This window comes from Myotis myotis, unplaced genomic scaffold, assembly GCF_014108235.1.
Source record: "Myotis myotis isolate mMyoMyo1 unplaced genomic scaffold, mMyoMyo1.p scaffold_m19_p_3, whole genome shotgun sequence".
Lineage (NCBI taxonomy): Eukaryota > Metazoa > Chordata > Mammalia > Chiroptera > Vespertilionidae > Myotis > Myotis myotis.
Genome location: NW_023416335.1, coordinates 96,797,763 through 96,823,005, shown reverse-complemented (window position 1 = coordinate 96,823,005; position 25,243 = coordinate 96,797,763). Strand labels below are relative to the sequence as shown.

At 44.0% G+C, this 25,243-nt stretch overlaps 1 protein-coding gene across 2 annotated transcripts in view; it reads right to left on the bottom strand.

Annotated features, from left to right (window-relative positions):
* RFC3 (replication factor C subunit 3) overlaps positions 1–24,439 on the bottom strand; it is a 39,054-nt gene extending 14,615 nt beyond the window's left edge. Inside the window, exons 1-4 of one of the 2 annotated variants that reach the window (XM_036300329.1) lie at positions 24,300–24,439; positions 21,976–22,113; positions 13,122–13,189; positions 9,966–10,063 (exon numbers count right to left, since the gene is read on the bottom strand). In XM_036300329.1, the coding sequence (XP_036156222.1) occupies positions 9,966–10,063; positions 13,122–13,189; positions 21,976–22,113; positions 24,300–24,386 (391 nt within the window). In that variant the 5' untranslated portion in view covers positions 24,387–24,439. The remainder of the gene's footprint in view (positions 1–9,965; positions 10,064–13,121; positions 13,190–21,975; positions 22,114–24,299) is intronic. The other variant, XM_036300330.1, reaches the window with a different exon arrangement.
* Between the last annotated feature and the right edge of the window lie 804 nt (positions 24,440–25,243).

Sequence of the window (25,243 nt, the reverse complement as noted above, 5' to 3'; positions counted from 1 at the left end):
GAAGAGGAAGAAAAAGGTAAAGATACAATTTATGAACAACAAATATGCATCTATCAACAAGTGAATCTAAGAATCAAGTGAATAAATAATCTGATGAACAGAATGAACTGTCGATTATAATAGAATCAGGGACATAGAAAGGGAATGGACTGACTATTCCTGGGGGGGAAAGGGGTGTGGGAGATGCGGGAAGAGACTGGACAAAAATCGTGCACCTATGGATGAGGACAGTGGGTGGGGAGTGAGGGCGGAGGGTGGGGCGGAAACTGGGAGGAGGGGAGTTATGGGGGGGGAAAAAAGAGGAACAAATGTAATAATCTGAACAATAAAGATTTAATTAAAAAAAAAAAAGACTAGGCCTTAAATATTTTCAAGAATAACATGTAGGTAGACTGAATCCAACTGCTGTATTATTCATTATACCAATTTTTGTCTAGCAGATGGCAGTATTCCAATCTCTCCGATATAAACAGACAGGACTAAATATTCCAAGACCAAAGACCCATGGACAACATTTATACCAAAACATAGTAACAAGCTTTACCTAAAAACCCCAAATACTAGAAAGTGAAAATACTGGTAAATGACTATGTATGGGAGGAAGTGGCTAGGACAGCCGTGGGCAAACTATGGCCCTCGGGCCGGATCCGGCCCGTTTGAAATGAATAAAACTAAAAAAAACAAAGGACCGTACCCTTTTATGTAATGATGTTTACTTTGAATTTATATTAGTTCACACAAACACTCCATCCATGCTTTTGTTCCGGCCCTCCAGTCCAGTTTAAGAATCCATTGTGGCCCTCAAGTCAAAAAGTTTGCCCACGCCTGGGATAGGATCTAGTAGGTTTCTGACAGTCTTTAGGGCAGGAGAACCCTAAATCACCCACAAGAAAACTCTAGAAAGCATCAAGGGCTAAGATGAGAACAGAATCCATAGGGCTGAGCTCATGGCTGAGAACAATGGAACCTTGATGCAATAAAGTTTGGCAGAGCACTAGACTGAAAATAACAAAATGGAGTGCCCCTCTAAGACAATGTTTCACAATGAGGAGAAATTCTGGACAGAGAATCCAAACTGAACAGAATAGGAAAAAGAGAGACAAAAAGATTGATCCCGAAATGTGACTAAAATAGAACCAAACAAAGTAGCAAAATCCAACAGATACAAAAAATAAATCTGGTAGTCAGAAAATAGAAGCATATCTATAAATTTAAAACATGACCAAGTGAGTTTTACTCTAGAAATGCAATGAAGTTTCATTAGGAGATCCAGTAATATAATCCTACATAATAAAAGCCGAATACGCTAGGTGTCCAGTTGAACGGTCGGCTGTTCAACGAATCAAAGCATAATATGTTAATGCCGCTCAACTGCTCGCTATGACGTGCACTGACCACCAGGGGGCAGACGCTCCAACCAGTAGGTTAGCTTGCTGCTGGGTTATGGCCAATAGAGACTGAGAAGATGGGCCAGACACGCCCTGGAGCTCTCCTACGGTCCCTTCCCAGCTGGCCAACCTTCCATGTCCCTCCCCGGCCCCGATCATGCACCGGTGGGGTCCCTTGGCCTGGCCTGTGCCCTCTCGTAATCTGGAACCCCTCGAGGGATGTCAGAGAGCCGGTTTCAGCCCAATCCCGCAGGCCAGGCTGAGGGACCCCACTGGTGCATGAATTCCTGCACTGGGCCTCTAGTGTGTGTGTGTGTGTGTGTGTGTGTGTGTGTGTGTGTGTAGAGGTAATATGCTAATTGGTCCTAACGGTGTCCCAGTCATGACCATTCAACAGGCTGCATGCACACAGGATCTGGAGGGCGGGGATGGGGGCAGGGACTTGCGCCACTGAGACATGAGGCTGCCGCCAGGGGCAGTCCCCCCAGCAGATGCATGCACAGGCCCACTGTGCCTCCTGGCCTGGAAGGGGGTGTCAGGATGGGGGCAGGGCCTCGGCAGAGATCTCTCAGCACTCCTGTGCTAAGGTCTGAAGGCGCGGAGAGAAAGGGAGAGCAGGTGGGAAGTTAAGAGTGTTTAGGCCAGGTGGGGAGAGCAGATAGGCAGTTACGGGGATCAGGCCAGGAGGGGAGAGCAGTTAGGGGCATCAGGCAGGTGAGCGCTTAGGCGTCAGTGGTTCTGGATTGCGAGGGATCCCAGATTGGAGAGGGTGCAGGCCAGGCTGAGGGAACCCCGCCCCAGCCCGCGCGCCCCCTCCCCCCCCCCCCCCCCGCGCACAAATTTCGTTTACCCGGCTTCTAGTGTTATAAATATTGTAAATGTGCAAATGGAATTTACTAGTGACCTGGTACACAGATTCATGAACATTGAAAGGAAATCTATACTAATAAAATGATAATATGCTAATTAAGGCAGACATCTTCCAAACGACCTTCTGGACGTCCTACCGGACAAAGCCGCAGAGGCTGTGAGGGCCGAGATTCAGGGAGTCACGGATGGTTGCAAAGGGCACAGGCTCAAGCCAGTAGTGGCAGGAGCAGCAGGGTAATGGGGACAGTGCCTTCCCCTGATCCACCAGGTCACCTGATGCAAAGGGAGGCCAGACTGTGGCTTAGGCGGGGGGCCGAGGCAAAGGCAGTTAGGGGTGATCAGGCCGGCAGGGGAGCAAGTTAGGGTCAATCAGGCTGGCAGGGGGGCAAGGTAGGTGCAATCAGGCAAGCAGGCAGAGGCAGTTAGGGGCGATCAGGCTGGCAGGCAGAGGCAGTTAGGGGCGATCAGGCTGGCAGGCAGAGGCAGTTAGGGGCCATCAAGCAGGCAGGCAGAGGGGTTGGGGCAATCAGGCAGAGGGGTTAACGGCAATCAGGCAGGCAGGCAGAGGGGTTAGGGGCGATCAGGCAGGCAGGCAGGCAAGCAGTTAGGGGCCAGCAGTCCCAGATTGCAAGTGGGAAGTCTGACTGCCAGCAGTTGGATATCCCCCGAGGGGTCCCAGATTGGAGAGGGTGCAGGCTGGGCTGAGGGACCCCTCGCCATGCACTAATTTCATGCACCGGACCTGTAGTTAATTAGAAGGTGGCTGGTGGGGGAGGACTGGGCAAGATGGGCCGGACACGCCCTGGAGCCAACCTCCCATGGTCCCTCCCTGGCATGCTACAGCTGGGGTGGCTCAAGGCTAGAAGGGCATCTGTGGAGTGAGCGAGTCCCTCGGCCTGGCCTGCAGGAATTGAGCTTAAACTGACTCTCTAACATCCCCTGAGGGGTCCCGAATATGAGAGGGCACTCTGCAAAGTTGGTGTCGTATAGGGTGTGGAATGCAAACACAAGTGTGTAGTAAGCCAAATTCGAGGCTGACAGTACCCCAGCAACAACATAACCCACGGCTGAAGGTGGAATTGCACGGTCCAGCAAGGAATCAGGTTCCCTCCTGTTTTCGAGGTGCATTACCCGAAAATCGCTGCTGCCAAGTTACTGCAGCTCAGCAGCTCCTGCGTTGAGCTTCTGCCCTTGGTGGTCAGTGCGCATCATAGTTACCAGTCGGGCAGACACTTAACATATTAGATACACACACACACACACACACACACACACACACACACAGACTAGAGGCCTGGTGCATGAAATTCGTACACTCGGACCGGGGGGGGGGGGGCGGGTCCTTCAGCCCAGCCTTCACTCTCTCACAGTCTGGGAGCCCTTGGGGGATGTCCGACTGACAGACATCCTCAGCGCTTGAGCTGCCCTCTTGTGGTCAGTGCGTGTTACAGTGACCAGTTGTTCCACTGTTCGGTCAATTTGCACATTAGCCTTTTATTAGTATAGGATTATACTAATAGACCTAAGAAGAAAAGTCATAAAAACACATTCATTCATGAATGCAAAAGAAGCATTTGAAAATTTTAACACACATTCATGTTAGAAACAATAAAATAAAAAAACTATGGATATTTCCTTACCGTGATATACCTCAGGTCAAAATCTAGCAACTATCTAAATGGTGAAACCTTAGGGCTTTCCTCTTTCCAGAGTTGTGACAAAAGCATTCAATATCTCTACTCCTATTACCCACTGTATTGAGGTGATGCTAAACATGGTTAGACAAGAGAAAGTAGTTAAGGCCATACAAATTAGATAGTAAAAGGGAAAACTGTCTCTATTTACAAATGATATGAATGCATATCTGAAAAACCCAAAAGAGACATTGTAAAGACTATTACAAACAGTAAGAGAATTTAATAATGTAGTAGGATATAAAATCAAGACATAAATATCAACAGCTGTCAAATATGTAAACAAAAAAGCAAATATAAAACAATTCATTTATAGTAGCAAAAATAAATAAGTAAATATATTTATTTTGAAATACAGACTGAGGAGGAAGATAACAGCCGGGAATATACACAGGCAATTCACAAAACAGTAAAATGAGCAATGAACAAAGTAAAAAATTACCAGATTTACTAAAAACAAAAACACGCACAATTTATTTCCCTAACTAAATCTGAGAAAGATTAAAATTTTCCCAATGTTGATGAATATTGGGAAAAAACAGGACCTCCCCATTACCACTGATAGTAGTATAAACTTATACCATAATTCAGATGAAGAATTTTGCAAAAAATATCAAAAGCACTAAATATTGGCATATTTATCATCACAAAAATCTTCTATAAGAATGTGTGCATAGATAGATGTGCAAAATGGCGGTGGAATAAGTGGAAGCAACAATGACAAGCTCCCAGGATTAAACTGAAATTACAACTAAAATACAGAAAAACTATCCTGAATAGTCAACTGAAGACTAGCTGGAGAGAACCCTGATAACCAAGGACGGAAAGTGGAGACCACAAAGAGACTGGTAGGAAGTGCAGAGGTGCAAGAGGGCTAGCGGAGCTCCCACAGACATCAGCTGAAGTTCTGGAGGGATATCTGAGCTGTGGGGGGGAGAGGGGAGTTCCTACTGAGAACTCTGGAGTCTAATCCCCAAGCTGGGCCCCCAGCTAAGAGCACCAGAATTGAGAAGGGTTCCCACATATCATCTGTCTGTGAAAAGCAGCCGAATTGCAGTCTGCCAGGGAGAGACAGCTGGAAATGCAGGCACCTTCTTAAAAGGCCAACTCACAAAATTAAGTGTGCATCCACTCACCATGAACTCCAGCAGAGGGAGGGCAGAGTGCACTGGAGCTGTAGGAGCAGAAGCCAGGGTTGGGGGCTCTGGGGTTAGAGCTTGGAATGCAAACACCACAGTTTCCTGAGCCAAGTCATTCCCTCATATGGCAGAGGACATCCATCACCAGCAGACCATTACTATCCAGGCAGGTTTTGTCCCTCTGGAGAGCAGGGGGTTGGGAGGGGGAACAACTGCTTTTTTTATAAAAACTCCCAGCAAAGTGGGAATAGAGGGACCATCCATCAACATGATAAAGGCAATATATGACAAACCTACAGTCAACATCATACTCAATGGGAAAAAACTAAAAGCATTCCCCCTAAGAAAAGGTACAAGACAGTGATGTCCACTTTCACCACTCTTATTCAACACTAGTGGCCCGGTACACAAAATTCGTGCACATTAAAGGGGATTAATTAGAGGAAATATTTTAACATTGCTATTTGCCCTTTTTCTATAATAGAAGTGTCAGAGATGAAAGAAAATTAGTAACATGTACATGAAAATCTTCCTCCTGTCAGAGTCTGGGGTGCACCACGGGACCCAGATTCAAGTCCCCGCCCACCCATGTGTGCCTCGAAATTGTGTGAGACCCAGTCCCAGCAGGCCCCACCCCCATTGGGCTAGATCCAGACCCGATCAGTCCTACCCTTGTCAAGCCCTGCCGAGGGAAAGGGGGGGGGGGGGGCGTGGCCTGAGGTCCCTGCTGATTGCTCGTTAAGGCTCATTACAGAAACTCAGCCTCTGCTGTAGGTGCAGCCATCTTGTGTTACAGAAACCCCTTCTCTGCTGTGGGTGCCAACATCTTTGTAGTGAAGTGACGGTCAATTTGCATATTCCCACTTTATTATATAGGATAGTATTGGAAGTCTTAGCCACGATGATTAAACAAGAAAAAAAAAGCATCCAAATTGGAAAGGAGAACGTAAAACTCTCATTATTCGCAGATGACATATTGTACATAGAAAACCCTAGAGACGCCATCAAAAACACTACTAGATTTAATAAATGAATTCAGCAACATAGCAGGATACAAAATTAACACCCAGAAATCGATGGCATTTCAATACACTAAAAATGGATTCTCAGAAAGAGAAACTAAACAAACAATCCCACTTACTATTACCATAAAAAAAAATTAAGATACTTAAGAAGTAACTTAAACAAGGAGGTAAAAGACTTGTACTCAGAAAACTATAGGACATTGAAAAAAGATAAAGACAAGTGGAAGAATCTTATATAATAAAAAGTTAACATGCAAAAATGGTTGTCACACCCTCACGCCATAATGGCTCAGACACTCAACACTGGGGAGAGAGGAATGGGGACCAGCCAAGCACAAATGAGCTCCCAAGAGATGAATGGGGACCAGCCAGGCGCAAATGAGCTCCCAAGAGAGGAATGAGGACCAGCCAGGCACAAATGAGCTCATGAAAGAGGAATGGGGACCAGCCAAGCACAAATGAGCTCCCAAGAGAGGAATGGGGACCAGCCAGGCGCAAATGAGCTCCCAAGAGAGGAATGAGGACCAGCCAGGCACAAATGAGCTCATGAAAGAGGAATGGGGACCAGCCAGGCACAAATGAGCTCCCAAGAGAGGAATGGGGACCAGCCAGGCTGTGGCCCAGGAGAGGGACAAGCCGCCTGCTCCGCGGTCACAGGTGCCTGTGGCTGTGGCCCGGGCAAAGCCGCCTGCCCACAATCCCCTACAGCTGTGGCCTGCCCGGGCGAAGCCGGTCTGTGTCCTGGGTGCCTGTGGCCAGCCAGAGGGAGGGAAGCCCAGGTCCTGGGTGTGGGGCTAGGCAGAGGCGGTTAGGGGCAATCAGGCCAGCAGGGGAGCAGTTAGCGGTGATCAGGCAGGCAGGCAGAGGTGGTTAGGGGTGATCAGGCAGGCAGAGGGGTTAGGGGTGATCAGGCAGGCAGAGGGGTTAGGGGTGATCAGGCAGGCAGAAGAGCAGTTAGAAGCGAGCGGTCCCAGATTGCGAGAGGCAATCGGACATCCCCCAAGGGGTCCTGGATTGGAGAGGGTGCAGGCCAGGCTGAGGGCTCCTCCCCCACCCATGCACAAATTTCATGCACCAGGCCTCTAGTATACCATATTCATTGATTGGTAGAATTAACATCATTAAAATGTCCATACCACCTAAACCAATTTATAGATTCAATGCAATCCCTAATAAAATACCAACAGTATATTTCACATATCTCGAACAAATACTCCAAAAATTAATATGGAACCAAAAAAGACCCCGAATAGCTTCAGCAATCTTGAGAAAGAAGAACAAAGTTGAAGGGGTCATAATACCAGATATCAAGTTATATTACAAAGCCTCTTTGCTCAGCCTGATACTATCACAAGAATAGGCATAAAGATCAATGGAACAGAACAGAGACCACAGAAATCACACCAATTGATTATGCTGAATTAATATTTGACAAAGGAGGCAAGAGCATACAATAGAGTCAAGACAGTCTCTTCAATAAACAGTGCTGGGAAAATTAGACAGATGCAAAAAAATGAAACTAAACCAACTTACACCATACTAAAACTAAACTCAAAATGAATAAAAGATTTAAATGTAATTTGGAAACCATAAAAATACTAGTCTCAGACATCTCTCATAGCAATATGTTTACAGATACATCTCCTAGAGCAAAGGAAACTAAGAAGAAAAGAAACAAATGGGAGTACATCAAAAGAAAAGGCTTCTGCATAGTGAAATAAACCATCAACAAAATGAAAAGGGAGCCCACTGTATGGGAGAATATATTGGGCAATGATACATCTGATAAACGGTTAATATCCAAAATATATAAGGAACTCATACAATTTAACAGAGTAAGATAAACAAGTCAATTAAAAAATGGGCAAAGGAACTAAATAGACACTTCTTCAAAGCAGACATTCAGATGGATAAGAGACATGAAAAAATGCTCACAGTCACTGATCATCAGAGAGATGAAAATCAGAAGGACAATGAAGTATCACCTCCCACCTGTCAGAATGGCTACCATCAACAAATGGCAAGTGCTAGCAAGGATGTGGCAAAAAGAGATCCCTAGTACACTGCTGGTGGGAATGCAGACTGGTGCAGCCACTATGGAAAACAGTATGGAGTTTCCTCAAAAAATTAAATTATGTAACTGCCATTTGACCTAGTGACCCCACTTCTAGAAATATATCCTAAGAAACCTGAAACACCAAACAGAAAGAAAGTATGCTCCCCTATGTTCATAGTAGGGCAATTTACAATAGCTACGATCTGCAAACAGCCCAAATATCCATCAATAGATGAGTGGATAAAAAAGTTATAGCACATTTGTACCATGAAATACTATGCAGCAATAAAAAAGAAGCATTTCTTACCCTTTGAGACAGCCTGGATGGACCTGAAGAATATTATGCTAAGCGAAATAAGGCAGTCAGAGAAAGGTAAGTATCACATGATCTCACTCATATGTGTGAACAAAATAAACTGATGAAGAAAATAGGTCTAGAGATATAGAAGCTTGGAAGAGACTGTGGAATCTCAGAGGGAAGGTGGAGATAGGTGGATACAGATCAACAAAATAAGTTGTATGCATATAATCATTATCCATGGACACAGACAACAGGGTGGTGAAGGCCTAGGGTGGTGGGCGGGGGCAGCTGGCAGGTCAATTGTGGGGGAGTAAATGGGATGTATGTAATACTTTCAACAATATGGATTTTTTTAAAAAGAATGTGTACATGTATATATGCATATAAATGATAATGGAAGTTAATGACAAATGCACCACAATAAGTTTATCTCAACGGCAGGATTATTGCTTATTTAATTTTTTTTGTTTATTTAGATCAGTGGTTCTCAACCTTCCTAATGCTGTGACCCTTTAATACAGTTCCTCATGTTGTGGTGACCCCCAACCATAAAATTATTTTCGTTGCTACTTCATAACTGTAATTTTGCTACTGTTATGAATCGTAAATATCTGATATGCAGGATGTATTTTCATTGTTACAAATTGAACATAATGAAAGCATAGTGATTAATCACAAAAACAATATGTAACTATATATTCAATATGTGTTTTCTGATGGTCTTAGGCAACCCCTGTGAAAGGGTCGTTCAAGGGGTCGCGACCTACAGGTTGAGAACCGCTGATTTAGATATTTGATAATAAACATATAACTTTGGCCCTAATAACAGTTATTTTTTTAAAATATATTTTTTATTGTTGATAGTATTACAAATATGTCCCATTTAAATCATGTATCAACGAAGGAAAAATACCACATGATCTCACTCATTCATGGATAATAGAGACCATTATAAACTTTTGAACAATAATAGATACAGAGGCAGAGCTGCCTCGAACAGACTGTCAAACTACAGCAGGAAGGCCTGGGAGGGTGGGGGGGCAGGAGGCGGGGGGGGCAAGAGATCAACCGAAGGACTTGTATGCATGCATATAAGCATAACCAATGGACATAAGACACTGGGGGATAAGGGAGGCCAGGGGATTGTCAAGGGAGGGGGGAAAAAAAAGGAGACATATGTAATACTCTTTGTAATACTTTAAGCAATAAAAATAAATAAATAAATAAATCATGTAATCTTAGCAGTACAAATAACCCTCTTTCCACCAAAATTCAATTCCACAGAACTGTATGTAAACTCAACAGAGATCATGATTTTCTTACTTTTAGATTTCCTACCCCCAAAAGTAGCATAATCCTTGACAGAGTATAAATGGTTAATAAATATTTGTTAAATGGATGACATTTACAAATTCCCACTACATTTTCTCTCCTTTGCATTCCTTACAATTTGAGTGTCTGTCTAATGAAAATAATTTTTTTTATCATATACCTTTAAAGTCTCTTTGAGAGTTTGTTTCAAGTTGCTGTGATTGTGCCACTGTTTTCAACATCTCCTGAATTACGACCCGGTCACTATTTCCAGCATCACTATATAAACAGAATAATGATTAAAAATACACACACACATCACTAACAAACAAAAATAATGATTAAAAAAATACACACACACACACAACTTGAAAGTATTATGCCCTTATTGTTAATGTTATTATAAGAAAAACATTGGATATTAAGTAGTTACAATTTTAATCAAAATTCATAAAACCTAATTACATTCACAAAACCTTAAAACTGAGATATTTTAGGGTTATTAAAAATACTAACAATGTTCCATATTTAATACATTGTATGCAGGAAACGTATTTATACGTTTTACTTATACGTTTTACGTTGACTGGTAGTAGAGCGCAGGACACGTATTAATACTTTTTTATAGACTAGCGGCAGAATGTGGGTAACGTATAAATACGTAAACTAAAGTTATCATAATTTTACTGAACGTTGCCATTTGCTCAAAAAATTAGCAAAAATGGCCCACGCCACCTGTTAGCGCGCGATAAAAACTACCCCCAAACAATGTGTTAATTACAATTTAATCTCTGAAAATAATAAGTTTACCATTACTTAAAAAGAGCAATAACTAATAAGTAACAGTTCAATTACTTTAACACTTCTGTGTACACTATAGTTACTACCTCGTTACAGCTAATTTTCTTGATTATCTAGAATTACTCAAAATATAGAAATAACTATTTGAAACAAATTTAACTTCCATTCTTCTTCCCCATTATCAAAACAGCAAAGATCTGAGAGAGAACAATAGACACACCTGCTCCCAGCACTAGCATGGAGCTGACTCCCTTAGCAATGGGATGGGATAAGCAAATGGAATTTAAGATACAAAGTCAGAACTCTATAAGATGTTGACCTATTATAGGCATTATCTATCATTTATACCCACATATTGCTTTAGCATTTAAGTCATGTGCCTCACAAACCAACATAAGTCACTGGGTTAATTTAGGCTGAATGTCAATTTAAAACATCTGAAAAACAATCAGCTTAATCTCTAATTGACTATTCTTGCTACAGAGGAACTCACAATGAGAAAGAGGGCAAAGCAATCAGTTTTATTTTCCCAGCCATCAAATCTTTCTCAATTCACTATTACGTCAATATACCTACAGTATTTTTTTATGATAATTTTTTAGTCAAGAATCTAAACCATTTTCTTTTTGTCTATGGAATTAAAACTTTTTCTACATTTATGATCAAATCCTTCCCACCAACATTATTTCTCTTAATTTTCTTTGACATACCTAAAGAAAATCCTATGTGCTAAAAGGCTAATATGCAAATCCAATGAATGGCGGCACAACCAGTCACTATGACGTGCACTGACCACCAGGGGGCATATGCTCAATGCAGGAGCTGCCCCCTGGGGATCAGTGCGCTCCCACAGGGGGAGTGCCATTCAGCCAGAAGCCCTGCGCCTGGCTCACAGCTGGTGAGTGCAGCGGTGGTGGTGGGAGCCTCTCCCACCTCCACAGCAGCGCTAATGATGTCCGACTGATGGCTTAGGCCCGCTCTCCCTGGGGAGCGGGCCAAAGCCGTCAGTCGGACATCACCCGAGGGCTCCCAGACTGCAAGAGGGCACAGGCCGGGATGAGGGATCCCCCCAAGTGCACAAATTTTGTGCACCGAGCCTCTAGTAATAATAATACCTATCAGGATTGTTTTGAGGGCTAAATAATCCATGTAAAATTCTTCTCAGGGTGCCTTATACTGAATACATATTAGCTTATAATCTTATTCCTCCTGCTTCGTTCAGTCTTGCTCATTAGTTCTGAATTAGTTAATAATTTTTTAAATACTATGTACTTTACTTTGTGTAAAACACCAAGCTCTGTAAAGCAAGAAAACTTAATTATCAAAATTACTTGAATGAGGGGTTCTCAGAGAGAAGGCAAATTGAGAGGGTCTAGGCCAGGGGTGGGCAACTTTTTTGTGAGTGTGTGCCAAAACCAGCAAAATCTCTGACTCAAAATTCTTCTGCATGACAACCCTAATTTTTTGAGAACATGTTACGCCTACTTGATATCTCTTAAGGTGTACGTATGTGAAGAACCTTGAAGAAATAATAAAATTCATTCGAGCGACAAATACACAGTATATGATGATGAAAAATACATTTATTTTTTTAATGTATACATGTACACTGATAGTCAGACAGAAAACTTTAGGACTCTGTTTGATATTATCATTGGGACTTTTCCTGCTGCATCACTGATGACAGAGATTTTACCTCAGGTTTATATTTCGTGACCTTCAGAGATATGCACGAGCTACTACTTTCATCCGTCAGGCTACTCCTATTATGAGACTTAACAAAATTCATCACTGAGAACAAAGATTCACAAGCATATGTGAATGAAACCAAAACACTGGTTGGATCTAGGAAGGCAGGGAGAGTTAAGGCAGAGGCATAGAAATTGCTCTTCCCCTCTCTCATCAATCCATGTCTATGGTCTTTAAGATAACTTGTTATGTAAAATTATTTATTTATCTAAGATGCACCTACACTGAATTTATCTGAAAAATAAAAAAGTCGATATTAAGAAAAAAATTGTAAATGGAAGATTATAAGATAGGGTTTCGTGTGCCAGCAAAAGTTACTGGCGTGCCATGTCTGGCACACGTGCCAGGGGTTGCCCACCCCTAGTCTAGGCTCTCTAATTCACACTAGGCAGCTTCACTTTTATCTGTTTATACACTGTGTTTTCATACATGATTTTACTTTAAGAAAGGGTTCTACTCTTTAAAAAAAAAAATCTGAACATCATTGTTCTGCAAATGCTTATTTAGCCTTGGCTGGTGTGGTTCAGTGGTACAGTATCGGTCTCAGGTTCGATTCCAGGTCAAGGGCATGTACCTGGGTTGTAGGTTCGTTCTCCTGCGCTGGTTGGGGCATGTGCAGGAAGCAACCAATTGATATCTCTCTCTCACATCAATATTACTTTCTCTTTCTCTCTCTCTCCTGCCCTCCCTCCTTTCCACTCTCTCTAAAAATCAATGGGAAAATATCCTTGGGTGAGGATTAACAAAAAATAATAAAAATGCCTATTTTTATACAGTAGCAGCTTACCTGGGATTAACTTCAAGGTGGTAATTGCTTGCAATAGTGCTAATTTCAATTTTCTTTTTAGATGGAGTCTGTGGACAAAGAAAATAGATGTTTTTCACATTCATTTATTTGGCTAGCTCTCCTCTTTCCTGTATTTCACTGTTTCTTTTTATTATACTAGAGGCCCAGTGCATGAAATTTGTGCATTGGGGGGGGGGGGGGGAGGTGTCCTTCACCCTGCACCCTCTCACAATCTGGGACCCCTCGGGGGATGTCCGACTGCTGGTTAAGGGCCCTTCAGCCCAGCAGTCAGATATCCCTCACAATCCGGGACCCTGGCTCCTAACTGCTCACCTGCCTGCCTGATTGCCCTTAACTGCTTGCCTGCCTGCCTGACAGCCCCTAACCGCTCTGCCTGCCTGATCACCCGACCACCTGCCTGATCGCCCCTAACCACACTGCATGCCTGTCTGATCACTCCTAACCGCCTCTGCCTTGGCCCCTGCCACCGCAGCTTTGTCTGGAATGACTTCCGGAAGGTTGTTCAGCTGTCCGGTCTAATTAGCATATTATACTTTTACTATTATAAACAATTCATGCTTACTAAAATAAAATTTTAGAGAACTACCACTGTTTTAACTTAATCCCATTCTTTTATTACTGTGCAGATTAACATTGATACAAATTACATGATACACAGCCTGTTTTTATTGAGGTTACATTTTTCCTCTACCTCCAAAAATCTCCAAACCATTTTGTTATCAGATCACCTCTGCACACAACCTATATATGTCCTTTTACAGCCTTTCCCATAAACAGAAAAATAAATACACAAATCTACACACACACACTATCAGTATTTCTGGTCAAAAATAAAAGAGGCAAACATATTTCACTGTTTTGCTTTTCCTACTTAACAATACAACTAGGAAATCCCTGTCAGACAAAGTGGAATAGGGTGTTAGAGTTGCATTTGAATCTATAACATGGGTGTCCCAAAAACAAGTTATATTGATGGGCATTTTATTTAATGCTTTTTGCCCTCTCAAACAATTCCACAATTAACATCCTTGCACATGTCTCCTACACTGCTTTCATTTCTATGGCAATAGATTCCCAATAAAGAATTTGTTCGATTGACAAGGATATTTCCTATACTTCTATTATGTATGTGTGTTTATATGTGTAATCAGTTTCCCTTCCAAAAAAATATTTAGCAATTCCTTTTTCTCCTGGCAGTGAATATAATTCCCCAACTTTCCCCATCTTCATTAAAAGTATTACATCATGACTTTAATTTTTGCCAGGTGATCAGTATATTTTAAATGTGTATACACACATATATGTACCACTAGAGGCCCGGTGCACAAAAATTTGTGCACTCGAGGAGGAGGGGGGGTGTCCCACAGCCCGGCCTGTGCCCTCTCGCAGTCTGGGACGGCTCGGGAGATAACCTGCTGGCTTAGGCCTGCTCCCGGGTGGCAGAGGGCAGGCCCAATCCCTAGGTGCAGCCCCTGGTCGGGCTCAGACCAGGGCCGACTGGGGAGTTGGGGCGCTGCCCCGTCATGCACAGAGCAGGGCGATCAGGAGGTTGTGATGCCACCCTCAGTCACGCTCAGGGTAGGGCCGATTGGGGGGTTCGGGCACCGTCCCGTCACACTCAAGGCAGGGTCGATGGGGAGGTTGCGGCGCCACTCCGTCACGCACAGAGCAGGGCCAATCAGGGGTTTGGGGTGCTGCCCCCGTCACACACAGAGCAGAGCCCATCAGGGGGTTGGGGCACCGCCCTCTATCACCCACAGAGCAGGGCCCATCAGGGGGTTGGGGTGCCGCCACTCTCACACTCAGGGCAGGGCCGATGGGGAGGTTATGACTCTACCCCATCACACAAAGAGCAGGGCCCGTGGCGGGGGGGGGGGGGGGGTTGGGGAGCTCCCCCCTATCAGGCACAAAGCAGGGCTGCTCAGGGGGTTGGGGCCCCGCCCACTGTCACACACACAGCCACAGGGCAATCAGGGGGTTTGGGCGCTGCCCCCTGTCACGCTGATCCCGGTGCTGGGAGGCATATTACCCTTTTACTATATAGGGTAGAGGCCTGGTGCATGGGTGGGGCCGGCTGGTTTGCCCTGAAGGGTGTCCTGGATTAGGGTGGGGGTCCCCACTGGGGTGCCTGGCCAGTCTGGGTGAGGGGCTGAGGGCTGTTTTCAGGCTGGGAATGACTAAAGTTCCCAACCATTCCTTTTTTTCTTTTTTTTTTTTATTCTGGGCCAGCTTTAGCTTGAGGCTTGGCTCCAGCTCTTAGGCCTGCCTCGCGGCTGAAAGTAGGTTTCTGGCCTTTGCTTACAATGTTGCAAATCTGCTGGCTGAAGTCCGGCGGTATTTGTTACAATGTTTCTTAAACTGCCCGTTCAGAGGCCTGCAGCCGCAGGCGGGGAACGTTGGTTTCCTCCAAGATCCTCCTCCGTCACTGAGGCAAGCAAGCCTCATGTTAGTTTCAAGCTGCCTGGCTGCCAGCCACCATCTTGGCTGACAGTTAAGTTGCATATCTCGCTGATTAGCCAATGAAAAGGGTAGTGGTTGTACGCCAATTACCATGTTTCTCTTTTATTAGTGTAGATAGTTAATACACATTATAAGATATGAAATATAAGAGAATATATATAACAGAATATATGTAATAGATTCACACTGCTTTTCCTTGACTATCACAAAGGTCAACATCTTTACATGTTTATTAGCTGTTTATATTTCTCTTCTGTGACTGTTTTTTATTCCATTTGCTACCGGGTTTTTGTCTTTTCCATTGTTGGTTTATAAAATCTTTTACCTAAAATGATCCTTTCAAATATTTATAATCACTCGTTTTCCTATTTATTTTATGTGTTATCTTGTCATACAAATTCCAAAAATTCCTATATTTCCAAGTATGTGTGTGTATCTATATATATATATACATATATATATATATATATAGATACACACACACAGATACACACACTAGAGGCCCGGTGCACAAAAATTTGTGCACTCGGGGGGTGGGGGGAGTCCCTCAGCCCGGCCTGCGCCCTCTCGCAGTCTGGGAACCCTCGGGAGATAACGACCTGCTGGCTTAGGCCTGCTCCTGGGTGGCAGAGGGCAGACCCAATCCCTAGATGCAGCCCCTGGTCAGGCTCAGAGCAGGGCCGATTGGGGAGTTGGGGCGCCGCCCCGTCATGCACAGAGCAGGGCGGATCGGGAGGTTGCGATGCCACCCTCAGTCACGCTCAGGGTAGGGCCGATTGGGGGGTTGGGGCACCGCCCCATGTCACACTCAAGGCAGGGTTGATGGGCAGGTTGCGGCGCCACCCCATGTCACGTACAGAGCAGGGCGGATCAGGGGGTTGGGGCGCTGCCTCCTGTAACTCACAGAGCAGGGCCCATCAGGGGGTTGGGGATCTCCCCCTTGTCACTCACAGAGTAGGGCCGATAGGGGAGTTGGAGCACCGCCCCCGTCACACACAGAGCAAGGCGGATCAGGGGTTTGGGGCGCCGCACCCTGTCACACTCAGGGCAGGGCCAATGGGGAGGTTATGGCTCTACCCCGTCACACACAGAGCAGGACCCGTGGGGGGCGGTTGGGGCGTCACCCTCTATCACCCACAGAGCAGGGCCAATCAGGGGGATGGGGTGCTGCCACTGTCACACTCACAGCAGGGCCAATGGGGAGGTTATAGCTCTACCCTGTCACACACAGAGCAGGGCCCATGGGTGGGGGGGTTTTGGCACCGCTCCGTCACACAGAGGGCCGCAGGGCAATCAGGGGGTTGGGGAGCTCCCCCCATCAGGCACAGAGCAGGGCCCATCAGGGGTTGGGGCGCCTTCCCCTGTCACGAACAGAGCATGGAGGATAGGGAGGTCGTGGCCCGCCCCCTGTAACACACAGAGCCGCAGGGCGATCAGGGGGTTTGGGCACTGCCCCGTCACGCTGATCCCGGTGCAGAGAGGCCTTGCAACTCCGCTGATCCCGGTGCTGGGAGGCATATTACCCTTTTACTATATAGGCTAGAGGCCTGGTGCACGGGTGAGGGCCTGGTGCACGGGTGAGGGCCTGCTGGTTTGCCCTGAAGGGTGTCCTGGATCAGGGTGGGGGTCCCCACTGGGGTGCCTGGCCAACCTGGATGAGGGGATGATGGCTGTTTGCAGCTGGTCACACACCCTTCAGGGTGGGGGTCCCCACTGGGGTGCCTGGCCAGTCTGGGTGAGGGGCTGAGGGCTGTTTTCAGGCTGGCAGGTGACTGAAGCTCCCAACCGCTCCCTTTTTTCTTTTGTTTTTTATTCTGGGCCAGCTTTAGCTCTGAGGCTCCAGCTCTTAGGCCTCTGCTGCTGAAAGCCTTTGTTTACCTTCTGTATTTGAAACAATGTTGCAATCCTGCTGGCTGAAGCCCAGCAACTAAAGCAGGTTTCTGGGGTTTTGTTTAACTTCTATATTTGTAACATAGTTGCTTAGAGTTGCAGCTCAGAGGCTGGCAGCGGCAGGCGGGGAACGTTGGAGTCCTCCGTCACTGAAGCAAGCAAGCCTCATGTTCGCTTCCAGCTGCCTGGCTGCCGGCCGCCATCTTGGCTGGCAGTTAATTTGCATATTGCCCTAATTAGCCAATGGGAAGGGTAGCGGTCGTACACTAATTACCGTGTTTCTCTTTTATTAGATAGGAGCTATATACATTATATATATATACATATGTATATACATATACATATACATATACATACATATATATATATATATATATATATATATATATACACATATATATATTTCTATAGCGTCTATGTTTTCTGTCAAAAGGTGTTCTTGATCCATAGGCTGTTTAAAAAATTTTATTGAAAAGTTTAGCGTATCACTTTAACAATTAAATCTTTACTTCATCTGGAATTTATCTTTATATATTAGGTATCAGAAATTCAACTTTTTAGGTTAGCACGTTGTGCTTACTCACCCTTTTCCTACTGATCTGAAATAGATCCTCCATCTTATTTCTGGGCTATTAAGTTTCACTGACCTAATTCTCTGTACCCATGCCAATACAATACTATTTTGATTATAATAGCTTTAAAATATGATTTAATATTTGTTCATGTCAGTCCCACTTCCGAATTTTTTTAAGTTACTTTAGCCAGGATCAAAAATCTATTATTTCAGAGGTACTTTAAGAACTTCATACAATTAAAAAACAATTGGATTTTAATAAATCTTCATTGAAAGTTACACTGTGACTGGAGGAAAACAGATACTTTTAAATATTAAGTCACATATCTGAGACATACTGCATCTTTCCATTTGATCAGTTCTTGTTCTTTGTCCTTTTATGTTAAAGTTTCTCCTACAGATTCCACACTTTCCTTACTAAAATTTTCCCAGCATATATTATAAGAATTTCCACCAGGATATATGTCAAACTCAATGTATCTAAACACAAACTAATCGAAGAGTCAAGACAGTATCTTCAATAAACGTTGGGAAAATTAGACAGATACATGCAAAAAACGAGACTAGATACCAACTTACACAATACTCAAAAATAAACTCAAAATGAATAAAAGACTTAAATGTAAATCATAAAACCATACAGATCTTAGACATCTCTCATAGCAATATGTTTGTAGATACATATCTTAGGGCAAAGGAAACTAAGGAGAAAATAAACAAATGGGACTAAGTCAAAATAAAAAAGCTTCTGCATAGTGAAAGAAACCATCAACAAAATGAAAAGGAAGCCCAGTGTATACGAGAACATATTTGGCAATGATATATCTGATAAACAGTTAATATCCAAAATATATAAGGAACACATACAACTTAACAAAAGTAAGAAAAATGATCCAATTAAAAAGTGGGTAAAGGACCTAAATAGACACTTCTTCAAAGCGGACATTCAGATGGATAAGAGACATACGAAAAAATGCTCCAAGTCACTGATCATAAGGGAGATGAAAATTACAACAACGAGATATCACCTTACACCAGTCAGAATAGCTACCATCAACAAATCAACAAATGACAAGTGCTAGCCAGGATGTGGAGAAAAGGGAGCACTAGTTCACTGTTGGTGGGAATGCAGACTGGTGCAGCAATTCTGGAAAACAGTATGGAGTTTCCTCAAAAAATTAAATATGAAAAAGAAAACTTAAATATGGAACTTCCATTTGACCCAGTGATCCCACTTGTAGGAATATATCCTAAGAAACCCCAAAGACCAAACAGATAGTATGTACACACCCCTAAGTTCATAGCAGAGCAATTTACAATAACTAATTTCTGGAAACAACCCAAGTGCACATCAGTAGATGAGTGGATAAAAAAGCTGTGGGCACTCTCCCTTCAGGCGCCTTTCCCCTCCTCCTTTTAGCCCCCTCCCCCCCAGGCAACAACAACAACAAAAAAAAGTGTGGTACATTTACACCATGGAATACTATGCAGCAGTAAAAAAGAAGGATCTCTTACCCTTTGAGACAGCATGGGGGGACCTGAAGAGTACTATGCTAAGCAAAATAAGCCAGTCAGAGAAAGACAAGTATCACATGATCGCACTCATATATGTAAATCTAATGAACAAAATATACTGTTGAACAAAATAGATCCAGAGACACAGAAGCATGGAAGAGGCTATGGAATCTCAGAGGGAAGGCGGGGGTGAGGGGGTGGTGAGGAGTAGGGGGGAGGTAGAAAGAGATCAACCAAAGAACTTGTACGTGTAACCCATGGACACAGACAATATGGTGGTGGAGGCCTGAGGCGAGGTTAGGCAATAAGGGGTCAATGGGAGAAAAAAGGGGACATATGTAATAGTTTCAACAATAAAGATTAAAAATTAAATAAACACAAGCTAATCAACATTGGCCTAAAATCTATCATCCTAAACATTCTAATAACACTACTTACCATCCAGTCATTCACCACGCATTTTTTTTTCAATGTCCTATATGTATAAGACAGTATAGCAATGGCTATGAAGGATATGAAAATGAATATGCCATATTCCCTATATAATTTCAAAATAAATACTATTTTGTCAAAGTAAAAGATGTAAAAGCTATCCTATCTAGTAATACACAAACATGGTAATTAACCATACCTCCAACACGCTTCCCATTGGCTAATCAGGGCGATATGCAAAGTAACTGCCAAACAAGATGGCGGCCAGGCAGCTGAAGCAAACAGGAGGCTTGCTTGCTCCAGTGATGGAGGAAGCCAAGGTTCCCCGCCTGCTGCTGCCCGCCTCTGAGCTGCACTCTAAGAAACCATGTTGCAATTATAGAAACTAAACAAACCCCAGAAACCTGCTTTCAGACAGCTGGCCTCGGAGCTGGAGCTGCAACAGTGTTTCAATTATAGAAGCCAAACAAACCCAGATACCTGCTTTCAGCAGCCGAGGTCTCAGAGCTGGAGCCGAGCCTCAGAGCTAAAGCCGGCTCTCAGTTCCAGTGACAGCTATAGAAGGTAAATAAATCCCAGAATAAAAAGACAAAAGAAAAAAAGGAGAGGTTGGGAGCTTCAGTCACCTGCCAGCCTAAAAACGGCCCTCAGACCCTCACCAGACTGGCCAGGCACCCCAGTGGGGACTCCCACCATGAAGGGGGTGTGACCAGCTGCAAACAGCCATCATCCCCTCATCCAGGCTGGCCAGGCAACTAAGCGGGACCCCCACCCTGATCCGGGACACCCGTCAGGGCAAACCAGCCAGCCCCCACCCGTGCACCAGGCCTCTATCCTATATAGTAAAAGGGTAATATGCAAACTGACCCTAACAGCAGAAGGACTGGGAATGACTGGTTACTATGACACATGCTGACCACCAGTGGGCAGACGCTCAATGCAGGAGATGCCCTCTGGTGGTCAGGGCGCTCTCACATGGGAGGAGCTCTGCTCAGCCACAAGCCAGGCTGAGGGCTGCCAGTACAGTGGTGGTGGTGGGAGCCTCTCCTGCCTCCTCAGCAGTGCTAAGGATGTCCAACTGAAGTTTAGGCCTGGTCCCCGCTGGCAAGTGGACATCCCCCGAGAGCTGCCGGGCTGCCAGAGGGATGTCTGATTGCCATCTTAGGCCCAATCCCCCCGGGGAGCGGGCCTAAGCCAGCAGGTGGTCATTCCCTGAGGGTCACAGACTGCAAGAGGGCACAGGCCGGGCTGAGGGACCCTCCTCCTCCCCACCGAGTGCACAAAAATTTGTGCACTGGGCCTCTAGTAATAATATAACATAAGGCAAAACAAAGTAAGTACTGTTAAAGTACAAACTGTGTACTAGAAGGAAAATTAGTTCTAATGGAGTTGTAGGGCACTCTGACAGCAGACATTCCAGCTAGATCTTCAACATGGTCTAGAAGGAAAGAGCATGAAAATGCACTGGACAATATGAAGCTGGAAAGCTCAGCCAGGGCAAGATTACAGGAACTCTATTATGATCCCAGAGCCTCATGCCTCCTTTTCCAGACAGTCAGCTGCCAATCTTTACCAAATTGCCTTATTCCACGATTACAATTTCCCTCAAAATCAATCCTTCTTTCCATACCCACTATTGCTCTCAGAACAATGAGCTTTTGAAACCTTGAGTTCTAGTTCCAAATGAGCCACTGATTTTCTATGTAATTTAAAATGAACCCTACCACCACATTTTACCCTAATCTCCTGTTGCTCCTATTTCTCTATAACATAACTGACTTTGGGCTGGTTATAATAATTAAGTCTATAAATCAGTAGCTCTCAATCCTGAACACCAGGATTACCTGTGAAATACTTACTTAAATCATATATGGGGCAGCAATGGGGGAGGGCAATGTATTGATGAGGAGGATTGAAAATCCCTGCTATAAATATTTGGAGGGCTCAAAGTGAAATGCTTACTGTGATGGTCTGATGTTCAATTCTCAATTTTTCCACTCCAACACCATAAAGTTCACGTAGAATACACATAATTCTTGTCTTTTTACCAGCACCTGACGGACCATACACTAACAAATGAGGAAAGTCACCACACTGTACCTGGGAAAAGAAAAAAAATCAAACAATGACGTATTTTCCTAATCATACAATTGTTCTGGGTAGAATTAAACTCTTTTTAAGTATCAATATTTTGTATCTCTACCTATGAAACTTCAAATATATATATATGTATGTGTATGTGTGTGTGTGTGTGTGTGTGTGTGTGTGTATGAGTATACATATTTATTTTACATTTATGGAATGTTGATTATTCCCTGGCATTAATTTTATGTAATTCATACCCAGCATACATGCTTGATACAATACCATATGCTAGAAAGTAAGAACTCCCAAATCTGGCTGTCAGAATCTCCTAGAGAACTTTTTAAATTAAAAGACTGGTTAGTTATTAGATCCATTCCATCAAATTATGATTTAGTAACTGAAATTAAACTGGTTTTTCACACAGTCCCTTTGATAAGAGCTGAGTGCATTTGGCCTATTTGGGAAGTAAAGAAAAATTTTGTAGGGAAGCAATAGGGAAAGAAGGCAGAGTGTATTATCAATTTAAATACCATTCTGGGCACATGAGACTTGATCCTGCTGGGGATCTTGAAGCTAAAGTTAAAATACACCACAGTATTACCCCTCTCAAGGGTGCAGAAGATGGAGTCTGACATGCTCTCTCATCAATCCTTTGTTAAAGCTAGACTGGAAAAGTGGACAGGGAGTAGTGAACATTAACTCCCAGGTATTTCAAATCAATTTAGGGGTGTCAGCAAGAGAAAGCCTCAGGAAGTGCAAATACAGGGAGGTGAAAGTCAGCCTGTGTGCACTTACAAGAAAGAGCAAGGGGACAAAGTAGAGCACCGACAGTGCTGCATTACAGTGCAAGACTGTGTTTTCTATAATGTTTCCCAGGTGACACTGATGATCAGTCTGGTTTAGGAATTTATAATATGAAAGGCTATAAAGATGATGAAAACACATCTGTGCCTCGGATAAATAAAATCTTGTGGAGCAAAAGTTCTGTAAGTAACCATTATAGAAAAAATAAGTATCTTAGAGAAGTACTTATTACAGTACATTTTAACACTTTGTAAACTCATCTAACTCTGGCACTGAAAAAAAATGTCTCAAGGAAAGACACTATTCAACTAATAATACATACCCCTCAAATACTAGCAGCCTTTGTTTTTCAATCTTCAATCTAATCAAAAATAAAGGTTATGCTTTAAATGTTTCATAGTTTTATTAAACTGTAGACTCAACAATAAAAAGGTAAACATTTTTTAAAAGCAAATCTATTATTTCATAAGATGAATATATTAAATTTTTGTCCAAAACATTTATTCCAAATTCTGTAAAAAAGCCACAGATAATGTAAAATGTATCTTTTGTCTAAGAAAAATGAAGTGAAAGCTATTGTGAGAAAATGCAATTTGTCTATAAATAAAGTATACAGATGTAATAGGTTTTAGGTCCCTAAAAGGGGTGGATAAATGGCTTCCAGGGACACAAGATTTTGCTGAAGACCCTCTTCCCTGTCCACTCCCTACAAAATTTGGTTTGCTTCTCACAAACCTTGCCATCAGCATTTTATAAATGACAACATAAAAATAGGCATCAGGATTGGGGGGGGAGGGGGTTTCCACATGGAATTAAACTCAAGGACAACCTAATTAGCAACCTATTTTAGAATTATAAATGACCTTAGAAATGAATAAGCCAAATACCTTCCCATCTGTAAGGAGGACAACGACACCAGGAAATTTTAAGTAAGCTGGTTTAAAAAAAATCAGTGGGATGACGTCACCTCACTGCTCCAAACCTTCCGAAGGCTTCCCACCCACCTCTGTGGAATTTATTGCATTTGCACCCCGTCCCAAACACACACCCCATTTCCTCTTCCTCCTCCCTCTGCCCACTATTACCCAGCTACACCGGCTGGAGGACTCCAGAAGCTGCGCACACGCCTGCCTCCGAGACTCTGTGCTTGCTGTTCCCTCCACCCGTTCCCTCTGCCCCGCGTCTGTACCGGGTTTTCTCGCTCCATGTGGGACTGGTCTGGGCTCAGACGACAGTTCTCAGCCAGCCTATCCTTGTTTACCGGCACGACCTTCGCCCCCACTCCCCCTTTCCCCTTCACTGTTTTATTGTTCTCCACAGCAGCCGTCACCTCCAGCGGCGGCGGGGCCAACGCCGGAGCCCGGCCGCCCTCCCCGCGCCCCCGCCCGGCGCCTCACCAGGCTGCGCAACTCGGCCGCCTGCTCCCTGTGGTAGTCCAGCCGCGCCAGCGAGCAGGGCCGGTACTTGTCCGCCCAGAGGCTCATGGCTGGTGGAGTTCCCGGGCCGGACGCTCGAAAGTCCCGCGCGCGCGCTCCGCACCCAGCTGCCCCGGCAACTTCTGCGCACGACTCAAATCTCGTGACGTCACTACCGCCCGCGGGCGCGGAAACGACTTCAGGACCTTTCTTACTACGGAAGCCTAGTGGGGACAGAATTGGCCGCGGCCTCGTCCCGTTCTCATCCTGTTCATTCTAATCGTTTCCCTTTGTTCTCGCTCGGTGTGATAGTTCAGAAACTATCTAGCAAAATTTGAAATTTGGCTCTGATATTCTAGGCGTCGAATCTCTGGGTACCTTAGAGAAGCTACTCTCCTTGATTCATTTCGTTATTCATTTATTCACTCATGCTTTCTACAGAAACTTACAAAATAGTTACTGTGTCGAACTCTGTTCTTGACACTAGAATATGTCCGGTTGTGGCTTTTCTCACTTGACAGGCACCCTATAATTTATTGAATAAATTGCTAAAAAGAGATCTAAACTTTACTATCTTTCCTTACCTCCATTCTTCGAGGTTCTTACTGGATTGAAAGCAAAACAATCTAAAGTTCATGAAAAGCTACAGAAATGTGGCCTGTAGTAGAAAAGACATAAGGGTAACAAACTATTCTAAGTCCAGAATGTTTGAAAGACCTTTTGATTAAAATGAGGGGGAAAATGTGAAACCCTTGGGAAAATATTTTGCATATCAAACCTATATAAAATGTTCATTATGCCTCTCAAATTATACCTCTCAAATGCACTTTCTAGTTGTACACAAGTGTTTTCAAAGTTGTCAGAGGTTCTAAGGAAGGAAAAATGGTGTGGAGGGGACAACAAAACACACAAAAGACACTTCGCTC